This window comes from Wallemia ichthyophaga (genome assembly GCF_000400465.1).
Source record: "Wallemia ichthyophaga EXF-994 unplaced genomic scaffold scaffold11, whole genome shotgun sequence".
In the NCBI taxonomy this organism is placed as follows: Eukaryota; Fungi; Basidiomycota; class Wallemiomycetes; order Wallemiales; family Wallemiaceae; genus Wallemia; species Wallemia ichthyophaga.
Window position 1 is genome coordinate 1 of NW_008806284.1, and position 21,623 is coordinate 21,623.

At 44.2% G+C, this 21,623-nt stretch overlaps 12 protein-coding genes across 12 annotated transcripts; 7 read left to right on the forward strand and 5 right to left on the reverse strand.

The window, feature by feature from the left end:
* Positions 1–18: 18 nt before the first annotated feature.
* J056_000642 (uncharacterized protein) lies at positions 19–1,355 on the forward strand (the record flags this gene model as incomplete). Its single annotated transcript, XM_009270270.1, has 5 exons — positions 19–196; positions 243–484; positions 531–692; positions 740–991; positions 1,041–1,355. The coding sequence occupies 5 exons, from the start codon at positions 19–21 to the stop codon at positions 1,353–1,355; spliced, it is 1,149 nt and encodes a 382-aa protein (XP_009268545.1).
* A 755-nt stretch (positions 1,356–2,110) lies between these two features.
* On the reverse strand, positions 2,111–3,331 carry J056_000643 (uncharacterized protein; the record flags this gene model as incomplete). The annotated part of the gene is made up of 1 exon (XM_009270271.1): positions 2,111–3,331. The coding sequence occupies one exon, from the start codon at positions 3,329–3,331 to the stop codon at positions 2,111–2,113; it is 1,221 nt and encodes a 406-aa protein (XP_009268546.1).
* A 363-nt stretch (positions 3,332–3,694) lies between these two features.
* J056_000644 (NADH-cytochrome b5 reductase 1) lies at positions 3,695–4,672 on the forward strand (the record flags this gene model as incomplete). The annotated part of the gene is made up of 3 exons (XM_009270272.1): positions 3,695–3,785; positions 3,841–4,250; positions 4,301–4,672. The coding sequence occupies 3 exons, from the start codon at positions 3,695–3,697 to the stop codon at positions 4,670–4,672; spliced, it is 873 nt and encodes a 290-aa protein (XP_009268547.1).
* Positions 4,673–4,744: 72 nt separating this feature from the next.
* J056_000645 (Kinesin-like protein KIF20A) lies at positions 4,745–7,225 on the reverse strand (the record flags this gene model as incomplete). The annotated part of the gene is made up of 5 exons (XM_009270273.1): positions 4,745–5,581; positions 5,634–5,819; positions 5,865–5,996; positions 6,050–6,928; positions 6,980–7,225. 5 exons carry the CDS (start codon positions 7,223–7,225, stop codon positions 4,745–4,747), a joined length of 2,280 nt encoding a protein of 759 aa, XP_009268548.1.
* A 49-nt stretch (positions 7,226–7,274) lies between these two features.
* Positions 7,275–8,752, forward strand: J056_000646 (Actin-2; the record flags this gene model as incomplete). Its single annotated transcript, XM_009270274.1, has 7 exons — positions 7,275–7,319; positions 7,367–7,446; positions 7,528–7,639; positions 7,685–8,224; positions 8,271–8,445; positions 8,498–8,637; positions 8,690–8,752. The coding sequence occupies 7 exons, from the start codon at positions 7,275–7,277 to the stop codon at positions 8,750–8,752; spliced, it is 1,155 nt and encodes a 384-aa protein (XP_009268549.1).
* A 62-nt stretch (positions 8,753–8,814) lies between these two features.
* Positions 8,815–11,318, reverse strand: J056_000647 (Nucleoporin; the record flags this gene model as incomplete). Its single annotated transcript, XM_009270275.1, has 4 exons — positions 8,815–9,034; positions 9,081–9,262; positions 9,314–11,145; positions 11,219–11,318. The coding sequence occupies 4 exons, from the start codon at positions 11,316–11,318 to the stop codon at positions 8,815–8,817; spliced, it is 2,334 nt and encodes a 777-aa protein (XP_009268550.1).
* Positions 11,319–11,388: 70 nt separating this feature from the next.
* J056_000648 (uncharacterized protein) lies at positions 11,389–12,683 on the forward strand (the record flags this gene model as incomplete). The annotated part of the gene is made up of 4 exons (XM_009270276.1): positions 11,389–11,660; positions 11,712–11,741; positions 11,792–12,572; positions 12,624–12,683. 4 exons carry the CDS (start codon positions 11,389–11,391, stop codon positions 12,681–12,683), a joined length of 1,143 nt encoding a protein of 380 aa, XP_009268551.1.
* Positions 12,684–13,098: 415 nt separating this feature from the next.
* On the forward strand, positions 13,099–13,525 carry J056_000649 (Cytochrome c; the record flags this gene model as incomplete). Its single annotated transcript, XM_009270277.1, has 3 exons — positions 13,099–13,130; positions 13,183–13,203; positions 13,252–13,525. The coding sequence occupies 3 exons, from the start codon at positions 13,099–13,101 to the stop codon at positions 13,523–13,525; spliced, it is 327 nt and encodes a 108-aa protein (XP_009268552.1).
* A 1,195-nt stretch (positions 13,526–14,720) lies between these two features.
* Positions 14,721–16,458, forward strand: J056_000650 (uncharacterized protein; the record flags this gene model as incomplete). The annotated part of the gene is made up of 2 exons (XM_009270278.1): positions 14,721–14,881; positions 14,931–16,458. The coding sequence occupies 2 exons, from the start codon at positions 14,721–14,723 to the stop codon at positions 16,456–16,458; spliced, it is 1,689 nt and encodes a 562-aa protein (XP_009268553.1).
* Positions 16,459–16,639: 181 nt separating this feature from the next.
* Positions 16,640–19,733, forward strand: J056_000651 (26S proteasome non-ATPase regulatory subunit 1; the record flags this gene model as incomplete). The annotated part of the gene is made up of 4 exons (XM_009270279.1): positions 16,640–16,779; positions 16,833–18,285; positions 18,335–18,610; positions 18,660–19,733. 4 exons carry the CDS (start codon positions 16,640–16,642, stop codon positions 19,731–19,733), a joined length of 2,943 nt encoding a protein of 980 aa, XP_009268554.1.
* Positions 19,734–19,817: 84 nt separating this feature from the next.
* J056_000652 (Protein bem46) lies at positions 19,818–20,763 on the reverse strand (the record flags this gene model as incomplete). Its single annotated transcript, XM_009270280.1, has 3 exons — positions 19,818–20,480; positions 20,529–20,667; positions 20,723–20,763. 3 exons carry the CDS (start codon positions 20,761–20,763, stop codon positions 19,818–19,820), a joined length of 843 nt encoding a protein of 280 aa, XP_009268555.1.
* A 176-nt stretch (positions 20,764–20,939) lies between these two features.
* J056_000653 (GTP-binding protein 2) lies at positions 20,940–21,619 on the reverse strand (the record flags this gene model as incomplete). The annotated part of the gene is made up of 2 exons (XM_009270281.1): positions 20,940–21,470; positions 21,518–21,619. 2 exons carry the CDS (start codon positions 21,617–21,619, stop codon positions 20,940–20,942), a joined length of 633 nt encoding a protein of 210 aa, XP_009268556.1.
* Between the last annotated feature and the right edge of the window lie 4 nt (positions 21,620–21,623).

Here is a 21,623-nt window from a genome sequence, read left to right on the forward strand (position 1 = left end):
AGACCTGGCAGTCCGCAGATGTGCGATGATCTGAAAGTTACGTCAAGCGCGATATTCTCAGGCCCAGATGCAGTGAACAAGTTCATCGATAGCTTGGATCGATACGAGGACACCGCCATGGCTATATCCCAACTCGGCCCGTTCTTCGATAGCAACGAGTCTTGGTCTGGCGAGCAACTCAACCAGCGAATTCTCAGTGCGTTTAAAGTAGCTTTGCTTGTCTTTCCTCATCTCTTCATCAGTCTCCATCAACGATATCATCGACAAACGCTCTCAGAGAAGGCTTGACGTCGTTCAGCGCGTTATTTTCAACCACATTAAGCCTTATTTCTCAAATCAGCACAAGAGCGTCAATGCGGACACGGGAAGAGTTAGGATGAGGGATCTCGCTAATGAGCACATCGATTCTATCGATGCACCTGCATGGAAGACGCACAAGTTTGGCATTTGGGGTACATTAGCACTCCTCATGAGTATCACGGATGTACGATACCATCTTTACTGTAGCGCTCCGCTCACACAAACCTAAGGTGTCGCAATGCTGGTTCATGTTCCTGCCTCCAACTATGAGCATGCTTGATGACCCCGAGCCTTTCTTTAAGGTGCGCGGTGTGAGACTTGCAAGGATGCTCATAGATACGTTAGATAGTAAACTTATCAATCAGGCTGGTCTGCGCACACTGTGGGAAAGTGTGAGTTTTGCATTTTCTTCTTCGGTACCTTCTGACACCCTCACCAGTCGTTTTCTACTGCCCTTACATTTTTCGCACAAGATCACGGCGCGGAATTGCTTATCGGCGCTGTAGAAGCCACGCTAGCTCTCTATCGCAAGACGACAGTTGACACAGAATCACTCTACAAACTCACATTGGATAGTGTCATTCAGCCTTGGTTCTATGCAGGGGATAAGCTGGCTGTATTGTTTCCAACTTTCACTGTACTGCCTCAATTGCTAGAAGCGATGGATATAAATTCTGTGCGGTTTCTGAAGGTGGGCGGGCGTTAATCAAAATAGTGTCAGTCTCATCTAACAACAACAGGCTATCATCCCACAGATCAACAAAACTCTTCTTATTGCCTCTCCAAACGAACACTCCTTGCCTGTCCAGACGGCTGCTCTCGACGCGCTAAGCACGCTGATCCGGGTGTGCGAGCCACGAATACATCAGCGCAGAGTGCAGATACTTGAAGGATTAGTCAAAGCTTTTGTGAAAGATGGTCATCATCCGGAACACTGCTCCAGACTCCAGTATTGCTTTGGTGTACTTAAGAAGACTGCGCCGCAAGTTAGTGATGATTTCAAAGCGCTAACCAACATACACCCGTCTTTGAGCTCTTTAGACATTGACTTTTAGTTGTTCAATAACACACTACGCAGGTGTTTATATTTTCTATACCTTCCTCCAATTCAGACAAGTTCATCACCGCTCTCGCAATGACCTCATTTGAGCGCTTGAATTCACAGACTACATGATTTCAGATAAAGCTGTGCAGCCTCGATACAGGTCTCATATACGTCCTTACAAGGTGGAGACGGGATAGCAGTATCTCGTGGATGAACATCGGCACCATTTGTCAATGAGAATAAGGTTGCTATAGTTGGTGGTTAGGTTGATACATCCTTGGTCAGAGTTTAATTGTAAAATAGCGATTGGTTTGAATTGTGTAAGGACGTCGGCATGACTTTTTCAGGAACATCAGAAAAAGTAAGAGTGTCCCAAATTTGCTTGAGTAAATGGGTAGAATGTTTCATAAGCTCAAAGCGTCCCGAATAACGCTGACACAGCATATGAAAGTCGATGATACTTAGCTTTACTCAAAGGCGGGGTGATGTAAGCAAGGGTGATGAAATGGGACAAATTGCTCGCCAATCACTCAAATAGGTGGTTATTACACGGTTATACTTTTGTTATGCTCCAGTGTTCAGTGCTGTGATGAGTACCTGAAATTCGTTTGCCTGGTTCAGCAGAAGCAATGGCTAGAATTGATAGACTGTGCGTATGTGTGTATTCAGACTACAAACACATGCCTTTCTTTAGTATATGACATCAATACATTACAATATTCCAATAAGTTATGCTTTCTATAATCTCTAAACCTCTGCTCCACTTCACTCAACCACTGTATTCCATGGCTCTGGAGTGATTTTGGCGCGATTAAAGGTATGCTGCATGGCCTTTTCTTCCTCCCCGTTGATCTTGTCGTCTGTAACAGTCTCTCTGACAAAGGTGACAACTTGAGGCGAGCCGCTCTGTCCAAACCTACCCACACGACCAGATATGTGCGAGTACTTTGTGACATCCTTTGTTGGACCTGCAATCATAACAAGCTCGAGAGAAGGCATGTGCAAGCCCCGTACAGCATGCTCGTGGGTAATGTAAAGTGTTCCTTTATCGTCATCACCTACGTTCTCCTGCAACCCTTCATCTTGATCATCGTCCTTTGAAAGGTTGACGAGCTGGCGTGCGTTAAGACCAAGCTCACCAAAGAAATCCTCTAGCCGCTTTATCGATGCGTTCGATGGTACAATCAGTACTGCAGACCCATTGTTATCATTGTGTGCACTCCATATCGCAAATGCCGCTGCTACACTTTCGAATAAATTCTCGTCCTCATTCGCCTCTCCTAAAAACTTGCTCACCTCATTGCGTCTGAGTTGCAACTCCTTACTGCCACCAATTTCACTATCGTTTGTACGAATGTTGCGAATTTCACCACGGTTGTTAACCACAACACAACAGTGTCTCACTCTTGTGCCCTTATCGCTGGTGTCAGCATTGATGTATGAGGTAGCTGGACCAGCCCAACGCTTTTCGACCTTAAGATGACCCCTTAGGGGTGCGTTGAGGGACGCGCTCGTCGCGATGAACTGTATTTTGCGATCGCGACCTCCCATCAAAGCATCTATGAGCGGGTATAAGACGTCCTTTTTCTTCTTTGGCGATTTCTTGAACGATCTTGTCGATCTTCTTGTTGATGGCGATGGTAGGAGCGCGTCAACCTCATCAAGCGCGATGCAGCTGAGGTCTTGGACTATGTTGCGCTTCGCTTGAATGTTAAAGAGGCTTGGGTCGTGAGCTAATGCATCAGCTAGGCCGTTAGGGGTGCAGACGAGTACCTTGGGGATTGTAGAGCGCAATGTCAACACTTGATCTGAGGTGGATAAATTTGGTGAGCGATAGAGTGCGCCGACGTAGCTGGAGTAAGTCTGTGGGTATAAAGACTCGCTCCAGAAAGTATATTGCCGTAGTAGCTCATATGTTGGGACCATAATCAATCCAAGGATACTCTGTCTATCGTCCTCGTTCACGCTGGCGAAGCTTGTGCTCATTGCGAGAGGATCAAATGTCACCCTCCTGCTCCGGCTGCTAGACTTTTCATCTGCTCGCGTGCGTGATGCCTGTGATAAAAGAGATAGCAGCAACCCAAGTGACCTGAAGAGAGAAGACAGGGTGAGATCGGAGAGAATGCGACCAACTGCAACTCACTTTCCATCACCCGTATCAGCCTTAAGAAGTACATCGTATCCGTTTGTAACCCTGGTGATCAGCTCGGATTGTGCATGTGTGGGCGTGCGTATGCTGGGGAAGCTGGACTGGACGCGATTGAGGAGATCCGGAGAAAGTGGTAAACTACTGAAGCTGCCAATTTTCAATCTAATTCGTGACCATCTCATCGTTGTGCACTCGCAACCATGACTGAAATACCTGCGATCAAAGACCCATACATTTTAGCAGCAGTAGCTGGTATACTAATTGCATTTGGATTGGGCGGATACCTCGGCTGTAAGCAGACGCTTTGTTTCTCCCCTGCGCACGATTGTTTACGCTGTCTTCGCAGTATTTACCAGCAAACCAAAGCCAGTGCTCGATCCAAAGGTGTTCAAGGAATTCCCTTTAGTTGAAAAGACCAAGCTTAGCCCAAACACCGCCCTCTATCGCTTCGGATTGCCAAATAAGGACGATGTACTGGGCTTGCCAATCGGACAACACATTTCAGTCCAAGCTGAGATCAACGGCAAGCAAATTATGAGATCATACACTCCTACTTCCTCAGACGATGACAAGGGCTACTTTGATCTCGTCGTAAAGACATACGATCAAGGAAACATCAGTCTCTTCCTTGATAAGCTCAAAGTTGGTCAGAATGTGCGTATTAGGGGTCCAAAGGGTCAATTTAAGTATAACGAGAATCTTACTCATCACCTTGGTATGATTGCTGGTGGAACTGGTATCACTCCAATGCTTCAAGTATGACATCCCTTTAAATGGTGTGTTGCGCTAACACACGTGTCACTCAGGTCATCCGTGCTATTCTCAAAAATCCACTCGACACCACCAAAGTAGACCTGATCTACGCCAATGTCTCAATCGATGACATTCTCATGAAGAAAGAAATTGATCATCTCGTCAAGCAGGAGCAAGACAACGGCAAAAACAGACTTAGAGTGCTTTACTGCCTCAACTCACCACCAGCCAGCTGGGATGGCGGTATCGGCTTTGTTAACAAACAAATGATCGAGGAACGCTTCCCATCGGCAGACAAAGAAGGCAAAGTTTTGCTCTGTGGTCCACCTCCAATGATCAACGCAATGAAGAAGCACCTTGATGACCTCAAGTATCCTGCTCCGCGCGCTGTTTCAAAGTTGACTGATCAAATTTTTTGTTTCTAGGTTTTAACGTATAAGAAAAAGAGCTGTCAACAAAGCTTAAATGAATAGACGATACACTGTTTAGTTTGAGAGCTATTTGACTAGCTGATTACCGTCATAGTCTGTTATTTTGCCGTCTCGATTGACTGTGGGTGTGTTGAACACACTTTCGTCGTAATTCTCCTTATCAATCATGCTGTTGTTCATGGCATCCTCATCTTCCTCACCTAGCACTTCGAATTTCGCCTGGTCTTTTCTGCGCTGACTTGCAACGTGCAATTGATTGACTAGCTCAATCTTCTTGTTGGTGTTAATCTCACTCTGTTCTGATTCCGTTCTAAGTCTATCCGCAAACTCTACCTCTTGTAGCGTCAATTGCTCACGCATCAGCTCAAGACACTCCTCTCTGGTTCCCATTTCTATCTCCGCACAACGCATCTCAGCTTCAAGCCATCTTTCCTTCATGTCTTGGAGTTCAGAAAAGAGGAATTCTGTGAAAGGATCGTTCTCATCGTCGCTGTCTATCTCACTACCCTCTTCATCTGTTGCACGGTTATCTGTGTCCGCTTCGTCCTCCATAGCTATGCTTTGATCTCCCACTTGAACATTGACGAATTTATCGCTCAAGCTCTCGTCACTACTTTTGATACTTTTATGACTGCTATTGCTTGGCGTATGTCCGATCCTCTCTCTAATTGCACCTAATGTGTCTTTGATGGTAGAGTTAACCTTCTTAGGAAGCAAGGTTGATGGCGCTTTTGAGACGTTGACATCGCGAGCTACAGCTGAGAACTTCATTACATGGGACGTTTCCATGAATGATGTGTCGAATGGGTTGCAATGCACCAACATTACTGCCTTGCCGTCTCCGACAAAGAAGGATTGGAATATCTCTGTCAACTTGGAATGTCTAAATGGTACCGGTGCTGGCTGTAATGCTTTAATTTTGGGTGTGATTTAACAAAGGACGAGAATAACGTACCTTCTTATTCTCCTGACGACGCTGATTAGCACGGAGGATCTCCATACATTGACCCAAAACCATCAAAGACTTGTTAATGTTACCAGCTTCACGCAGACGTTCACCTGTATTGCCAGTGTTTTTGCTTCTCTCAGAACCAGCTAAATCGACCAGTGAGAAACGAGAAAACGAAACTGCATTCGGATCCTGAACATCTGTTAGCATTTGCGTGTTTTAAACACAAATAATCACCTTCTGTGCTCCACTATTCACTCTCATCACGCGAATGTTGAAGATGGAGTGTGAACGACTACTAGCGCGGTTTGCGAGTGTCGAGAATACTTGTCTGTTGTGTGTGCCAAGCTCTAGTAAGGCTCTTGCTTGCTGTAGGGACTGTCAGCCATCACCTTTAAATCAAGACAACACTTCAAACCCACCTCAGGGGTGTCACAACGAACTTCTCTCAATCCTTCAATGTACTTGGCGTCAGCATCTCTATCGCTCCTCAATCCAAGCGCTTTACGCTTAACGACTATGGTTGTTTTCTTTGAAGTAGCAGTACCCATGCTACCAACGCTATTGCTGGGGTGTAAGTTGGAGGTGGATGGCAGACTCTCAAGCAAATCATAAACCTTCTCATTGTAAATTTCAGCAAAAGAAATCCAGATTGCGTACTTGTAGTTTTTGTCAAGATTGAAAGACGTGTCCTCGGATTGAGAAACAGGATTAGGTTTTCCAGGGAAAACATCGTGGAAGAATTGAGCATGCTGATTACGATGTCCAGATAAACCAGAGAGTAAGCTAGCGTGTGGAGAGTGGCGGGTGCTTTCCACGGCTGAGACCTTTGATGGTCTGAAATCGTGATTGGCTTTCAAATCACCGATACTGTTAAAAATGACATCCAAAGTGCGCGGAATGATGCCCTCCTGACCTTCACCTTGGCCACCTTGCATTGAGTATGTTTTACCAGAGTTTGTGACACCATAAGCGAATAAGAGAGCATTCTGAGACTTGAGAAGAACATCTTCAACGAGTGGAAGAGTCGTTTGAGTGAAGAAATCTGATTGTGAAGAAGACAATTGCATCTTCTCTTTCGAGGCGGTTGAAGGCATATCAGAGAGGTTTGGATGGAATACCTTTGTGAAGGCATATCTCTCTGAGCTGATTCCAGCGCCAAGTGAGAGTCTGCTGCCGCCTAACAAAGAATCTGAGGGAGCTGTCAACTCAACTTGAGTTGGGCTAATGACTTGTAAATAAGGATCACTAAGGGAGCGGTCTCTAGTTCCAGCGTCAGGATTTCTAACTCGTAAATAAGTCTAGCAGGTGAGTTAGGAATGTGAGTCACTGGCACTGCAACTGAATCTAACCTTGATAGGCTCCTTCTCTGGCGAGTATTGGGCGATAGACAGTTTACCTTTGTGATTTGTAGTGGTACGCCTCTTTTGACCTTCAGCGACGACGACTCTACGCGCTGCGTTTGTTGCAGCAGTTGCTGTTGTAGCTTGAGCCCGTCCAAGTGTAGGAGAAACAAAAGATTGATTAGATTTCAAAGGCAATTTCGAAGGAGATTGATTGGTTGGAGATTTCTTCGTTTGTGATCGCGTCGTCCTCATCGTTCAACTTGAAAATACAATAAGGCGCGTCACTCAAACTCAAACGACGATGGACGGTGATGTACTGGTTAATGCGCCGATTGTGATTGATAATGTGGGCAATCGGATTTCATCATTCACAACCATATTTATATTTCAAAGGGCTCCGGTACAATCAAAGCTGGTTTCGCAGGCGAGGATCATCCAAGTTGCTTCTTTCCCGTAGGTTGGCGCGCTTGCGGGTCTTTTATACTCAAATTACTCCTCATAGTCACAGTCGGTCGATTCTTCTTTCCTTACTTCCCCACTTAACCAATATTCAGCGTTGGGAGACCAAAACATGCAAGAGTTATGGCAGGAAGCTTAGAAGGCGAGCAATTTATTGGCAGAAAAGCTCAAGAGCTGCGTGGATTGCTTAAAATTAAGTATCCAATGGTATGTACCGCTGGCGAAAAACCCACACACACCTAACGCATACAGGAACACGGTATCGTCACAGACTGGGAAGATATGGAGAGAATTTGGTCTCACATATACGCTGATGAACTCAAAGCACTTTCAGAGGAGCATCCTGTGTTACTCACAGAAGCACCGCTCAATCCACGCCAAAACAGAGACATTGCTGCTCAAATATTCTTTGAAACTTTCAATGTTCCTGCCCTTTTTACTTCGGTACAAGCGGTTTTATCTCTCTACTCCTCTGGTAGAACAACTGGTTTAGTCTTGGATTCTGGTGATGGTGTCACTCACGCCGTTCCTGTCTATGAGGGCTTCTCAATGCCACATGCTATTAGAAGGGTTGACGTCGCTGGTAGGGATGTCACTTATAACTTACAGATGCTGTTGAGGAGGTCCGGTTTCAACTTGACAACATCCGCAGAATTGGAAGTTGTAAGGACAATAAAGGAAAAGTGCTGCTACGTGGCTCTCAATCCACAGAAAGAAGAGAAGGAGGCTGCTAGTAGGGGTGACAATGCGCGTAAAGAGGAGTTTAAGCTGCCTGATGGACACACAATTAGAGTGCGTCTTCTCCTTCCCTTCATACCTCTTCTCACTACCCCCACAGCTAGGTCCCGAGAGGTTTAGAGCACCAGAGATACTCTTCAATCCAGAACTCGTTGGTTTGGAAGACGCAGGTGTACATCAAGTTGTCGTAGATTCTATAAACAGGTCTGATCTTGACCTCCGAAAATCCCTCTTTGGCAATATCATTTTATCTGGTGGATCAACCTTGACTAAAGGTAAGTGTGTGGCCAGTAGCTTCAATAAAGTCCCCTAAGAAAAGAAACCCAGGCTTCGGTGATAGATTGCTCGCAGACGTCAAGAGGCTGGCACTTAAGGATGTCAAAATTAAGATCTACGCCCCACCTGAACGCAAGTACTCTACATGGATTGGTGGATCTATCTTAGCTGGTTTGAGTACTTTCAAAAAGGTGTGTCTTTGGGGAGGCTATATTCTCACAACCAACTAACTTTATCTTATAGATGTGGATATCGGCTGAGGCTTTCGCTGAAGATCCTGATATAGTTCACAAAAGAGCCTTCTGATAGAATTTCAAGTTAATTTATACCCACATACATATGCGCAATTGATTCAAATAAATACGATATCAGACTTGTTTAAATACGTCTGTTTGTATACCTTGGACTTCTTCATAGTGGAGTTTTGACAAAGCCGCTCTTTTTACTAGCTCGAGATAGCTTGCCAGGGTGTTCGAACCGGCGACGCCCTTCTTTATCAGTGATGTTGACCGTCTTACGAACTCGAGGTAGATGCGGTAGCGCTCATCAGCCACGGTGTTAGCAAGGTTGAGTGCTTGGTCAATATATCTATATTTTGATTAGATTGAGCGGTTGCTGTGACATCCACACTCACCCAATGTTGATAGACTTGGCTTCGTAAAGGGATGTATGCAATCTATGTACCAGCTCCGGTATGTATATCTCTCTTATTCTCTCCAACTCCATCACCCGCTTCTCGTGAGCGTCTTCTCCAAGCCTCATCCACTCAGTAGTGAAAATCTCCATTGACTTCTCCTTGACAATGTGAGTAAGTGTCTAGTGAACATATAATTGAGTCAGAAGCATATCATCAAAACAATCACCCACCTCCACCTGATCTGACCAAGCTTTGTAATCCAATTTAGCAACTTTGTTAGTATCAGGTTGGGCCGTCCACAGCTCAACGAGTTTGGTGTGATTATCAAGCAGCTCAAATAGCTGTTTATATCCACTATATTCGACAATTTGATCGTCGATACTAATGACGTCTTCCTCTTCCATGTTGCTGTTTGGTTGATGCGCCATTAGATCAGCTGGTAGCGAGTCGAGAAGCTTGTAAGCAGCAGAAACATTACCACTTGCCAAAAAGTACCTCATCAGCCCATTACTCTGTACCAATGCGAATCTGTAAGTTTCTTTTGCAAAGATGAGCCACTCTATGGATCTAAGCAGAGAGAGATTTTTGTACGACAAATTACTGGTATTTGCGAATGTTGTAATATCTGGTGCTATTGTGGGTACTTCCGGTAATCTAGTAAATGTGTCGATAAGTGTCAGCTCAACAGTTCTGCATGCAACACCCTCCAAATCCAATCCATGCTCACGCGTTTGCATCAGAGCGGCTTTCCTGACATCAATTGGTGTGGTTATGTCAAGTGAATGGAGATAGTGGGCAAACGACTCCCCACCAGCACCTTCACCAAGACAGCCTGCATACATTCCTACCAGCTCCTTCGCTTCGTTACGTTGCTCAAGAGTGCGCACGTAGACTTCTAATATAATCTCAGCGGGTCCGTTGGGTACATCCTCTGTTGGATTTTCGTCGTCGATTGCACGAAGAAAGAGAACAAGGTGGGCAAAGAATCTAATCAAATGTGCGAAAGCATCAGGAGATACCATCTGAGCTGTTTGGGGGATTTGAGAAGCAAAGTTGGTCAGCAAATGATTTGTTCTCTCAAGCATGACATTTGTTTGAGTGATTCTGAAAGGATTATGGGCTGAGTTGCCGACGTTACCGCCCAGCTTGAGTATTTCTTCAAAGATTGCTTCCAAGTTTTCGGCGACTGGTTCGCTTTCGGGAGCGTTGGTATTGTCTATAGATTCATACCAATATCCACCAGTATTTCTAAGTGATTCATCAATTTTTCTCTCCATCAAGGCATTTACGCGTGCCCAAAGGTGATCCTCCCAAGTGCTGCACACGGGTATGACTGAAGAGAGAGTACCCGACAGACAACCATACAGAGCCCTCTCGTATGGGTCAAAGTCAGGGTTCTCGCTCAGTTGTGAAGCAATTTGTTTCCAAAGTTTACGCTGCTTGTTGCCGGATATACCATTATTGAGAGCAATTTCGGGAGAAGCTAGCGAAGGATCATCCCACAACTGACCACCACGCAAACTAGCAGCACGCCAGGGCTGATCGGATGAGCGACAAGCATCCAACGCCAAGTCCATTCTGCCCAAACGGATGTATTCGAAGAGAGTGCGCGTGAGAGGTTTATCATACTGAGAATCCTCCACGTCGAGTTGCTTGCGTTGACGAAGGGGAGCGTCAGGATCAATGGAAGTGACAAGAGAAGGGGGAGTACTTCCCTGTCTCTTTGCCTGCTTGAGCTTGTTTTTAGTGTAAGTGTGGTAGCCTTTGCGGATTTCGACGGGGTATAAAGGAGTGGGGATGCTATGGAGCCATTGTCTGATAGTATTAAGTTCCAGAAGTTCGTTGGATTGAGAAATGAGTGGTTGAGTGAGGGTGAGTGGTGGAGTGTAAATATTTGATTGTAAGATCTCATTTGCTGAGAATCCATCATCCAAACCAGCCAAACGATCTTCGTAGATTGCGTGTATAAGCGTCCAAGTATTCCTCTCTAGGCTCCATGCTTCGCGTTCAGCGTCGTTGAGATTCGAATGAAGAATGTTATCGCATAGTTGAGCGAATAAATCTGGGAGATGAAGAATATTTCCAGATTTGTTATTCGAAATTTCAGATAAAATTCCCGCGAATTGCTGATACACGGTCATTGTAAGGTTCAAAGGAACGACGACGACGAATATCAGATGAAATGAATAAATTAGGTGGAATCGCAGGAATACTCATCTTCATTTCTTCACTCATCTCTTACGCTGCAGAGACTGAATTGGCTCAAGTCGTTGAATCACGCTTAGGCTACTCAAAGCCTTACTTTATGCTCTATCTAGCACACTCCAGCTTCTGTTTCTGTCTTCCTCTTCACCTTCTCTTCCTCAAGATTACTAGCAGCGTCCCTTCGAAGCTCTACCTCAAAGGTCTCGCTCTAGCAACACGCAACGTACTCACCCCAAATGCCAGTCAGCCTTCACACAACGCTGGCTTCTGGGATATTCTCCCGGTCAAAGTTAGCTTGATTAGAATGTACTTCCTCACCGCTATGGCTACACTTGCCGCTGTCTGTTGGTGGGTATCTGTCAAATACACGACGTGTGTCAGATCATTCCTATCTGATTAATCCCTCTAATTATTTTCATCCAGTGTTGCTGATCTCACTGCTATTTGGAATAGGTAACTACCCCTCCCCCCACTCCGCAATCGTCTCTGATAAACACCTCCAGCTCAGCTTTCTGGGCATATATTTTCGCAATATACCTCCTCGGTGAGAAACTACAAAAGTCTAAGCTAGGCGCTGTTGTCCTGGCTTGTTCTGGTGTTGTGTTGATTGCGTATGGAGGTGAAAGATCTTCACGCGAAACACCCCTCGAGGAAGGCGAAAAGAGAGCTAGATTTTCAACAGCATTGCTTGGCGATCTCTTGGTATTCATTGGTAGTCTCACTTTCGCACTTTTCGAAGTTTGTCTTAAGAAATACGCAAGTTTACCTGATAAGCATGATAATGACGAACGAGATGAATATGAGTCTGACGCTTTCGATTTCGGTGAGAGTTCAGATGAGGAGGATGTCGAACATCAAAAAAAACACAGAGACGACGGTGACGAATATGAGCATGAACAATTCAATTATGAAACAAACAATCAAGACGAAATTGATGATACCCTAAAAACATCTCAGAGACCTGGCTTTCTGAACCACGCTAACTCTACATCTCCACTCATTGAAGCCAATAACGTTAGTAGTGGTAATTTACATAGAATGAGTATGAGTAGGAGAGAGAGCAGCAATTCTATATCCACACTCGCGACAAACCCCCCTTTCGGCTTACATCCTAATCTCGTCAGTACAAGTATAGGATTAATCACTGTGCTCACTTTATGGATACCTATACCTATACTTCACTGGATTGGTTGGGAAAAGTTTGAACTCCCACCTTCTGCGGCCGCTTATGGATATATAGCAGCGATGGTGATGTTTGGTATGGTGTTTAATGGAGCTTTTATAGTGAGTTTAAGGAGTATTGAGCCGTGTTTAGTACTGATGGATCATGCACAGGCACTTTGTTTTATATGGGGTCCAGTTATGGCATCTGTTGGAGTGAGTTTCAAGTTCTAGACGTATTCAACACTAACAGAGATGATCAGTCGCTATTGACGATTGTGTTGGTGCAGATAGTGGATGTGCTAGTAAATCACGTACCACTGACATTATTCAGCGTGCTAGGAGGATCATTGATCGTACTTGGCTTTGTTTTACTTGTAATTACCTGATTGATAATGTATTGATTCAAAATAACTTTAATTTCCATTTATAGCCAGTTGCTCCGCCAAGAAAGATTTTCACGAGCAATGGCGGTGTACTATCTAAAACTAGAGAGAGTGGGGTATATGTGGAGTAATAGAGAATCAAAGTAGCCACCAATTACCATAAACATAATGGATGATAAATTCAACGTTTTTAATTGGAGCACACATGCTTTTCAACGCGCCCGCCTCTCTTCCGCTCTAACCACAAAGACTCCAAAAAAATAATGGGATACGAACCAGGTAAAGCTGAAAAGGGGTTAGTGGTGGCTGTGATTTGATTAACCTTTCTAACATACCTACCCATACAGTGCAGGTCTTTTCAAGACTAGGTAAGCTTGGACTTGTCGTTCGCCACTGAGCACCACTAACGGAGACAGATGCGCTCAATGTCACAACGTCGGCGCAGGTGAAGGCCACAAGGTTGGTCCAAACCTTCACGGTCTTTTCGGTCGCAAAACAGGCCAAGCGGAAGGATTCAGCTACACGGAAGCCAACGTAAAGAAGGGCATCACATGGGATGAGAACACTTTGTTCGATTACCTTGAAAACCCAAAGAAGTACATTCCTGGAACTAAGATGGCCTTCGCTGGTCTTAAGAAGCCAAAGGACCGTAACGACATCATCACTTTCCTTAAGGATGCAACCAAGTAAAACTAAAACACCTTGTATAGAATATAATTTGGCAGATAAAAGATAAAAATATGAACTCACCTCTCTATTCCATTTTGTCGTAATTAGTGTGGCTCACCCAATGAACCAATCAGAATTGATACTTAGTAAAGTGTTATTTTCTGTCTAGTTGAAAGATTGGAATTAGTTTATAATAAGACTGGCTAAACAACCTCTTGCAAACCTTCTGTCTTGTTATTCCGTTGCGTTTAACAAAGTGAAAATTCTTCAGATTTGTGGAAATTGTGATATCACGGAAGAATTTCAGGCTAACGATATATTCAGGTAAGATCAAATTGCTTAAGCGTGTAACGTTGCCAATTTAAAGTTGAGAAAGTTTTTTAAAAGTATCACCGAACATAGCCATACTTTTGCACAGAATCGCTGCCATCTCGCTCATAGTGGTTTGTTGAGTTTAGAGCCTTTGCAATATACTATTTTACCAACTCGCGATGCGAGATAACGCTGTTGTTGACTGGATGTAACACACAACACGCTACTCGTAAATTATCAATAAAGTCATTAATGCGAGTAAATTAAACTTCACTTGCGTCCAAATAAGCCTAGCCATCTTTTCGGATAAAAAGGGAACCAAATTACATCGCTTAGTTACGGCAAATGTATATATATATATATGTCTAGCGATAGCTGCTTAGGCTATGTTAGATGTATATCGATTACCCGCTGCATACGCTGCTTAAGCTCTGTCGCCTATCTCATCTAAAGATAAATGCCACTCCATTTACATCTTTGACACGTGCAGTCAACAAATAGATGCTGACATATAGATTTTTTAGTCACTATGGATCCCTGTATATTAGCCAAGTATCCCCACAATCCTACATCCTCGCAAATTACAAGCCAAGAAAATCCAGGAACTGCTCTCGGACAGTCGTGCTACTCCGAATATTCCAACACAAAGCTGCATTCTTACTCCGAGGAGATTTGTATCATTTGGTATTCCAATTCAGTGAGGGTTGTGATGCGTGTATATTTGATGTACAGCTGATGAGACCCTGAGTAATCCAGTATACGATTTAAACTGAAATTAATTTGTAAACTTCCCACCTACCAACACGCCGATTCACACAACTTCAAAATTGACTCAAATCACCGGAATATCTCAGCGCAGCACAGAATCGCTTATAAGTCGTACCTCCATCATCAAAGCGTTATTATGAACAGAAACGCGCGGAGGAAGGCAAGAAGCTTGGATTCTAATTTTGATTACGATGACAACGACTTCAAACTGCGCAGATCCTGGCTAGATAGACTGTCTTCCCAGAGGTACTTTCCAAAATCCAGACACAACGTCGCGTATGCTTTGATAGCGCTGTTGTGGGTGATTGCTTTAATATAATTGTTTCCTTTCTAACCTTCCTCACAGCCTCTTTGCCTTCAGCTTAACCAAGTTTCTTATGTGGTATCTTAATCCGGACAAAGAACCACTGCCTTGGCGATCCTACTGCCAGGAATCATCTCCATTCCCTCATCAACTCGCAGACAGTCTCCCTCCCGTTACCATCCTTGTTGGCGTTATGTCCATCGATAGATACGCTGAACGGAGGAACGTTATTAGACAGACTTACGCCCGGAATGCTTCTCCTAGAGATAGCAGGCATATTCAAGTCGTATTCGTTATTACAAATCCTAGATCTTCACTTAGACACGCTGTATACCTTGAACAAGAAACCTTCGGCGATCTCGTTATCCTCGACGTGAAAGAGAATATGAATTCGGGGAAATCTTACGAATTCTTTAATTGGGCTTCTAAATATGCTTGGTTGCCTGATCCTGCTACTCTTCCCACGCACCTCATTAGCTTCCCTTCTGCATACAACAATCCACATGAGAACATGCTCAATGACCTTCATCGCATTAATGATAAGGATTTGGAGAAAGAATTGTTTGGTTTTGATCGTACGGTCAAGGATCCTTTCATTACTAATGATGATGCTGCTGCTCAACACGCCGCTGTGGATTTAACTGTTACCCACCCTAATGCCCCACAAAACTCTAACCTAGAATACAAAAGACCTGACTTTATTGTTAAAGCAGACGACGACAGTTTTATCATTCTCGGCGAATTAGAAAGACATCTTCGCATTTTACCAAAATCGTTGATTTATTGGGGTTATCTCGTTAAAAATAAATTCATGGGAGGTCAAGCATACGCTCTTTCGTTCGATATAGTTAAATGGATGGCAAACTCAGAGTTCGTCAGGAATCATAGAAATGGTAGAGAGGATAAGGTGACAGCAAATTGGGTGAGGCATCATCCACAGGCTCATGATATTCAATGGGTCAGTGAAAGCTGTTGGATATACAACCACCCAAAAACCCACACAGTTTACAGTCATGGCTTTTTGTTCCCAAGTGAAGTGACAAAAATTAGACAAGAAAGCATACCTGGTACTATCGGTGAAGAGGAGCAGATAAGGCGCGGTCAGGGAAATAAAAATCACTCTGAAGCTTACTCTACAGTGTTTAAATGGGGTCAGAAGTATGCTGAGCCTCTAAATCATCTCAGTGCAGTGGATAGAGTGGCTGCATTGGTTGAAGGTGCAGATGAGAGTTTGAGTAAAGATGAAAAAAAGTTTGGTATACTTGGATCTCCTCGTCAAACGTTAAGTGAACGGTATGAGGGTAGACCATGGGGTGGGACGGTGATAGTACACTTTATAAAACGCCACGAATGGTTCTACGAAACAGCACTTGCATTTCTAACAGACTGGTCACTAATACCCAAGACAACACCGATCGCATCCAAAAACTACTGGACCAAGACAATAGCGCTCAACAAAGATGACGATTTTGATAGACAGAGAGGTTGGAGACTGGTTGATAGCACAGACGTTAAGAGCGTGGATATATATCGATTCAAAACAACAGTCGATCCCTTTCCGACGAGTTGAAAACTTTCATCGTAACATTGTAACAAGGAGAATACCCAAACTATACAATCAGCACAAATGTAATAATAAATTAAGTTTTGCGTTAAAAATGAGTAATTTTGAGTAATTTTGTCAAAGTGCTCAGCTTACGCGTCATCGAGTAAGGGAGCGAAGCGTCAGCTTAAGTTGATTATCAACAATCATGACAACGTTAACGACGGCAGCGGGAATATTATCATTATTAGATGAGGAGGATGTAATTATAAGGAGCCAGGCATTAGAATCTTTAATTGGAGTCGTGGACCAATTTTGGGCCGAAATATCTGACTACGTTGGGAAGATGTGAGTTTTGGTGCATGGCGAGAAGTGTAGGATACTGATACGTGCTATATCAGAGAATCGCTAAGTGAAGATAAAGATTTTGGTGAAGATTCAAAGAAGTTGGCTGCGTTGATTGCATCAAAAGTTTATTACCACTTGGGCGCTATAGACGACGCACTCAGTTTGGCATTGAGCGCAGGCGATGCGTTTGACGTAACACAGAGCTCAGAATATGTAGAAACACTGATATCCAAGTCGATCGACACGTACATCCACCAACGCCAGCATAATCAAGCTGTTGATAATAGATTGGAATCTATTGTGGATAGAATGTTTTCCAAGTGTATTTCTGAAAAGGAGTACAAGCAGTCAGCTGGTATCGCTTTGGATAGCTTAAGATATGACGTTGTTGAGAAAGTATTCAATCTATCAAAAGACGTGAATATTTTGAGATACGTGATGGAAGCTACATCCGATGTCGTTGTGTCTTTAGAACAACGCCAATTCGTCTTCAAATTACTCGTCAAACTTTTCAATTCAAGTATACTACCATCACCTGATTATTTCTCCATTACTCAATGTCACTTACTACTCAACGATGGTAAGCTTGCAGGCGAACTGCTCGATCAACTCATCCAAAGTGGCGTTAATGACAAAGTTCTCATTGCGTATCAGATTGCTTTCGATTTGGTCGATACAGCTTCACAAGATTTCTTGAGCCATGTAACTGCTGTTGTTAGCGAGAGAGAGGGTGAGACTTACGACAAGTTGAAAGAGATTCTCAGTGGCACTCTTTCAATCAGACTCAACTTGGAATTCCTCCATCGCAATAATAAAGCAGACCCACTCGTTCTCAAGAACACAAAGGAAAGCTTGGATGGTAAATTTTCGCTATACCACAACGCAGTATCGTTCGCAAATGCATTCATGCATGCTGGTACGACAGATGACACGTGGTTGAGAGATAATTTGGAATGGCTAGGCAAAGCTAACAACTGGTCAAAATTCACAGCTACGGCTTCACTTGGTGTAATTCATAAAGGCAACCTCAACCAGTCTGTTCAACTACTCGAACCTTACTTACCTGGAGCCACATCGCACGCATCTGAGTACTCAGAGGGTGGCTCTCTCTACGCTCTAGGATTGATTCACGCCAACAACGGTGGTCGCGCTCTAGACTTCCTCAAAGACCACTTGAAGCGCGTTGGCGCAACCGAAGTCGTCCAGCACGGTGCTGCTCTTGGATTAGGTATTGCAGGTATCGGCACCAAAAATGACGAGCTCTACACGGACCTTCGCAACATTCTCTTTAGTGATTCTGCCATAGCCGGTGAGAGCGCTGGTTACGCAATGGGTTTGATAATGCTTGGTACTGGAAACGAGAGCGCTTATGAAGAGATGCTCCAGTATGCGCATGAAACACAGCATGAGAAAATCATCAGAGGTTTGGCGCTGGGTATTGCTTTCCTCATGTATGGACGTGAGTCGCAAGCCGACAAGGTGATTGAGACGCTCTTGAATGATAAGGTGGGTGTTTGTGTAGTAGCTCGAAGTAAGCTGACATACATCCAACTAGGACTGGATACTGAGATATGGTGGTGTATACACGATAGGTCTCGCATACGCAGGTACTGGTAACAACAAGGCCATCAAGGATCTTCTCCACGTGGCTGTTTCAGATGTCAATGATGATGTGAGGAGAGTGGCTGTCATAGCACTCGGTTTCATACTTTATCGCAATCCGAGCCAAGTACCTCGACTTGTTCAGCTGCTGTCTGAATCGTACAATCCACACGTCAGATGTGGAGCTGCGATGGCACTCGGTATAGCCTGTGCAGGAACAGCATTGGAGGTGAGTATGATTTGTATTGGATCAGTGTAAAAGCTAACTGATAGAAAAGGATGCCATTGAACTTCTCGAACCACTATCGAAAGACCCAATCGACTTTGTGCGCCAGTATGCTTATATTGCATTAGCATTGGTGTTGATCCAATCGAACGAAACCAACGCACCAAAATCGAAATCAGTGCGTGAGCAACTGAAAAACACTGTCAACGACAGACACGATGAGTCGATGGCCAAATTTGGTGCAGCAATAGCGCAAGGATTGATCGATGCTGGTGGACGCAACGCCACTATCAGTATGCAAAGTAAGAATGGATCTACTAACATGTCTGCGCTCGTCGGTATGGTGCTCTTTACTCAATTCTGGTTCTGGTTCCCATTGGTACATTGCATTTCTCTCTCTTTCACTCCAACGTCTCTGATTGGATTGGATGAACATCTTAAGATCCCTAAGCTTGATTTCGTGTCGAATGCCAAACCATCGACGTTCGATTACACACCACTACTCAAACCGCCTACTAAGGAGACAGCCGAGAGAGTGAAGACTGCCGTGCTTTCCACTACGGCGCGCGCACAGGCCCGTCAAACTAAAGCGAAGAAGGAGAAGGAGGGTGCAGATGTAGAGATGGAGGAGGAGAAGGACGATGAAAAGGAGGAGAAGGAGGAGAACAAAGAAGAAGTGAAGGAACCTGAGCCTGAGTTTGAGGTTAAGGGTAATCTCACTAGAGTCACTCCAAATCAAGTACCATTCATCGTATTTTCGAAGGACGGCAGATATACGCCAGTGAGGAGCGTATCGAGTGTGCCTGCTTCAACCAAGGTGCATAAGGAGGGTGAATTAGGTGAATCAGGATCATCTACGCCTGTTTCTATCAACAGGAGAACCCGCAGACCAACAATCGCATCCATCTACTCTTCTACACCGGCATCGGCAGGCGGAGCAGGTATACTAATCCTCAAAGATCACAAAGCAGGTGAGGAGGTTGAGTATATCACTCTCGAAGCAGGTGAGGGTAATGGTGGTGTGCAACAGCAGCAGCACAATCAGCAATCTAATGAGGGAGTTGACGATGGTGAGGAGATTGATAACCCACCACCGCCATTCGAGTACAATTTTGAAAGTAGATAGGTGTGCAAGGTGTATGTAAATTGACTGATTTGATTTAAAAAAAATTAATATCCAAGAGATGCATAATATCTTTACATAACATCTTTACATCAGATGATGTTTGTTAATCTCCTCATAACTCCATTCTAAAGGCTCTTTCTGTTGGTTTGTTTGGCTTATTTGGTTGAGGAAATCAGCCACACTATTCCAATAATCGGGACTGATGCAGGTGTCGTTGTGCGTACCATGGGGAAATGATTTCCACGTGCAGATTGACGACAGTTTCTCATCTCTATCCTCCTTGACTGTACGATAGAGAGACTCCATATGAGACACTGGTACAATTTCGTCCTGTCTACCTGAAAGGAAGAGTGTATGTACACTTTTTCCAATTTTCTTTATAGATTCGCCGCTATTCCATTTTTCAGTGCATAAGAAAGTGAAAGGGGTGAGGAGGGGAATGATAGAGGGAATGAGTTGGGGTATACTAGTAAAAGTGTTTTCTAAAATCAGCGCGTGAATAGAATCTGGATAATCTTTAGCCAAATCTATGCACACAGCTCCACCAATTGACTGTCCATAGAGAATTACGTTGGTTGATGACGTTAATGGATGTTGCTGGATGAATTTGAGAGCAGCTCTGGCATCAATACGTATACCAGCTTCAGAAGGCACACCTTCACTCTTTCCATAACCTCTGTAGCTAACCATCAAAACATTTGTGTTTAAATTTTTGTAGAAGACTTGGGCGAGTGGAAGGCGATGGCCCTGGTGAGTTTGAGTGTGAGTGTGTGATTGTTTTAACTTAAAACTCACCATATTACCCGCGTTGGCATGGAAGATTATCACAGTTGGTCGTGAACGTGATGTTTGTGATGAGGGGTGTGTTATCAGATAGGCTTTTATCTTATAAGCACCTGATTGCAGTGTTATGTCTTGGTAAGGCATATCGAACCTAGCGAAAGCGGAGGGCGTTGAGCAGTGAACATTTCTACGCATGCGACACTTACTCATTTGGAGTCATAACGACACTGCGAGAATCAGCAGGCATGTTGGCTGGATAGATTAAGCTTGTTTGATAGATATAGAGGAGAATGGCAGTGCCGCTAATGAGGACTGCTGATACTCCAATAAGGCCCTTGAGGGGAGTGAGATGGTGTGTGTGTCATGTAGCCAAGCAACCTTAGTGCACTGCGCTATAACCGATAGAGCCATGACGGTAGCTGATCAAGGGGCGTATATGAATATCTCGGCTATTTGAAGAGTGGGGGAATTTGCGGGTGGAGTTGGAGGTGCTTCCGCGTACAAATGACTCGAAATAGTTGAATTGCTCTCGACTACGTCACAGAAGAGATGATCCAAGTCGTCATCGTCGTCATCGTCCTTGTGGATGTTATCGAGGATAGAATGAAGTGCTTGTTGATTGGTGTGCTGCTCCTCCACCGATAGCGGCTCACTCGGAGAAATTCCATCGTTAATCGATTTCTTTGTTCGTTTGTGTGGTTTCCGGTGGATTACTTGGAGAGGCGTTACGTTAAGAATACGCTGTATACACATTGAGAGCCCCAATTCCTTTGTCATGTACTTGAGGCACTCAAAGCTATCCTCTAGCGCTGCGTCATCCAATCCAATCAAATGACCATCGTCCAGAACGCCAATCTGGTACAAACAGCGACCGCGACCCTGCAACAGTCTGAACTTCATCTGAGTCATGTACCTGTCCAAACGATCCTTTGTCGTGTTTAGTGTGAGTTTCAGCTGTGGCGGGTGGGTGAGTTGATTGTTCGCAGTGCAATTCAACACACTTTATACTCAACAAAGCCAACGTCACTCTCTTCAACTATCTTTCTAGTTGGTACTGTATCACTTTGAAGCCACTCCCAAATCGTTATCCCCGTCGACGTCATTATG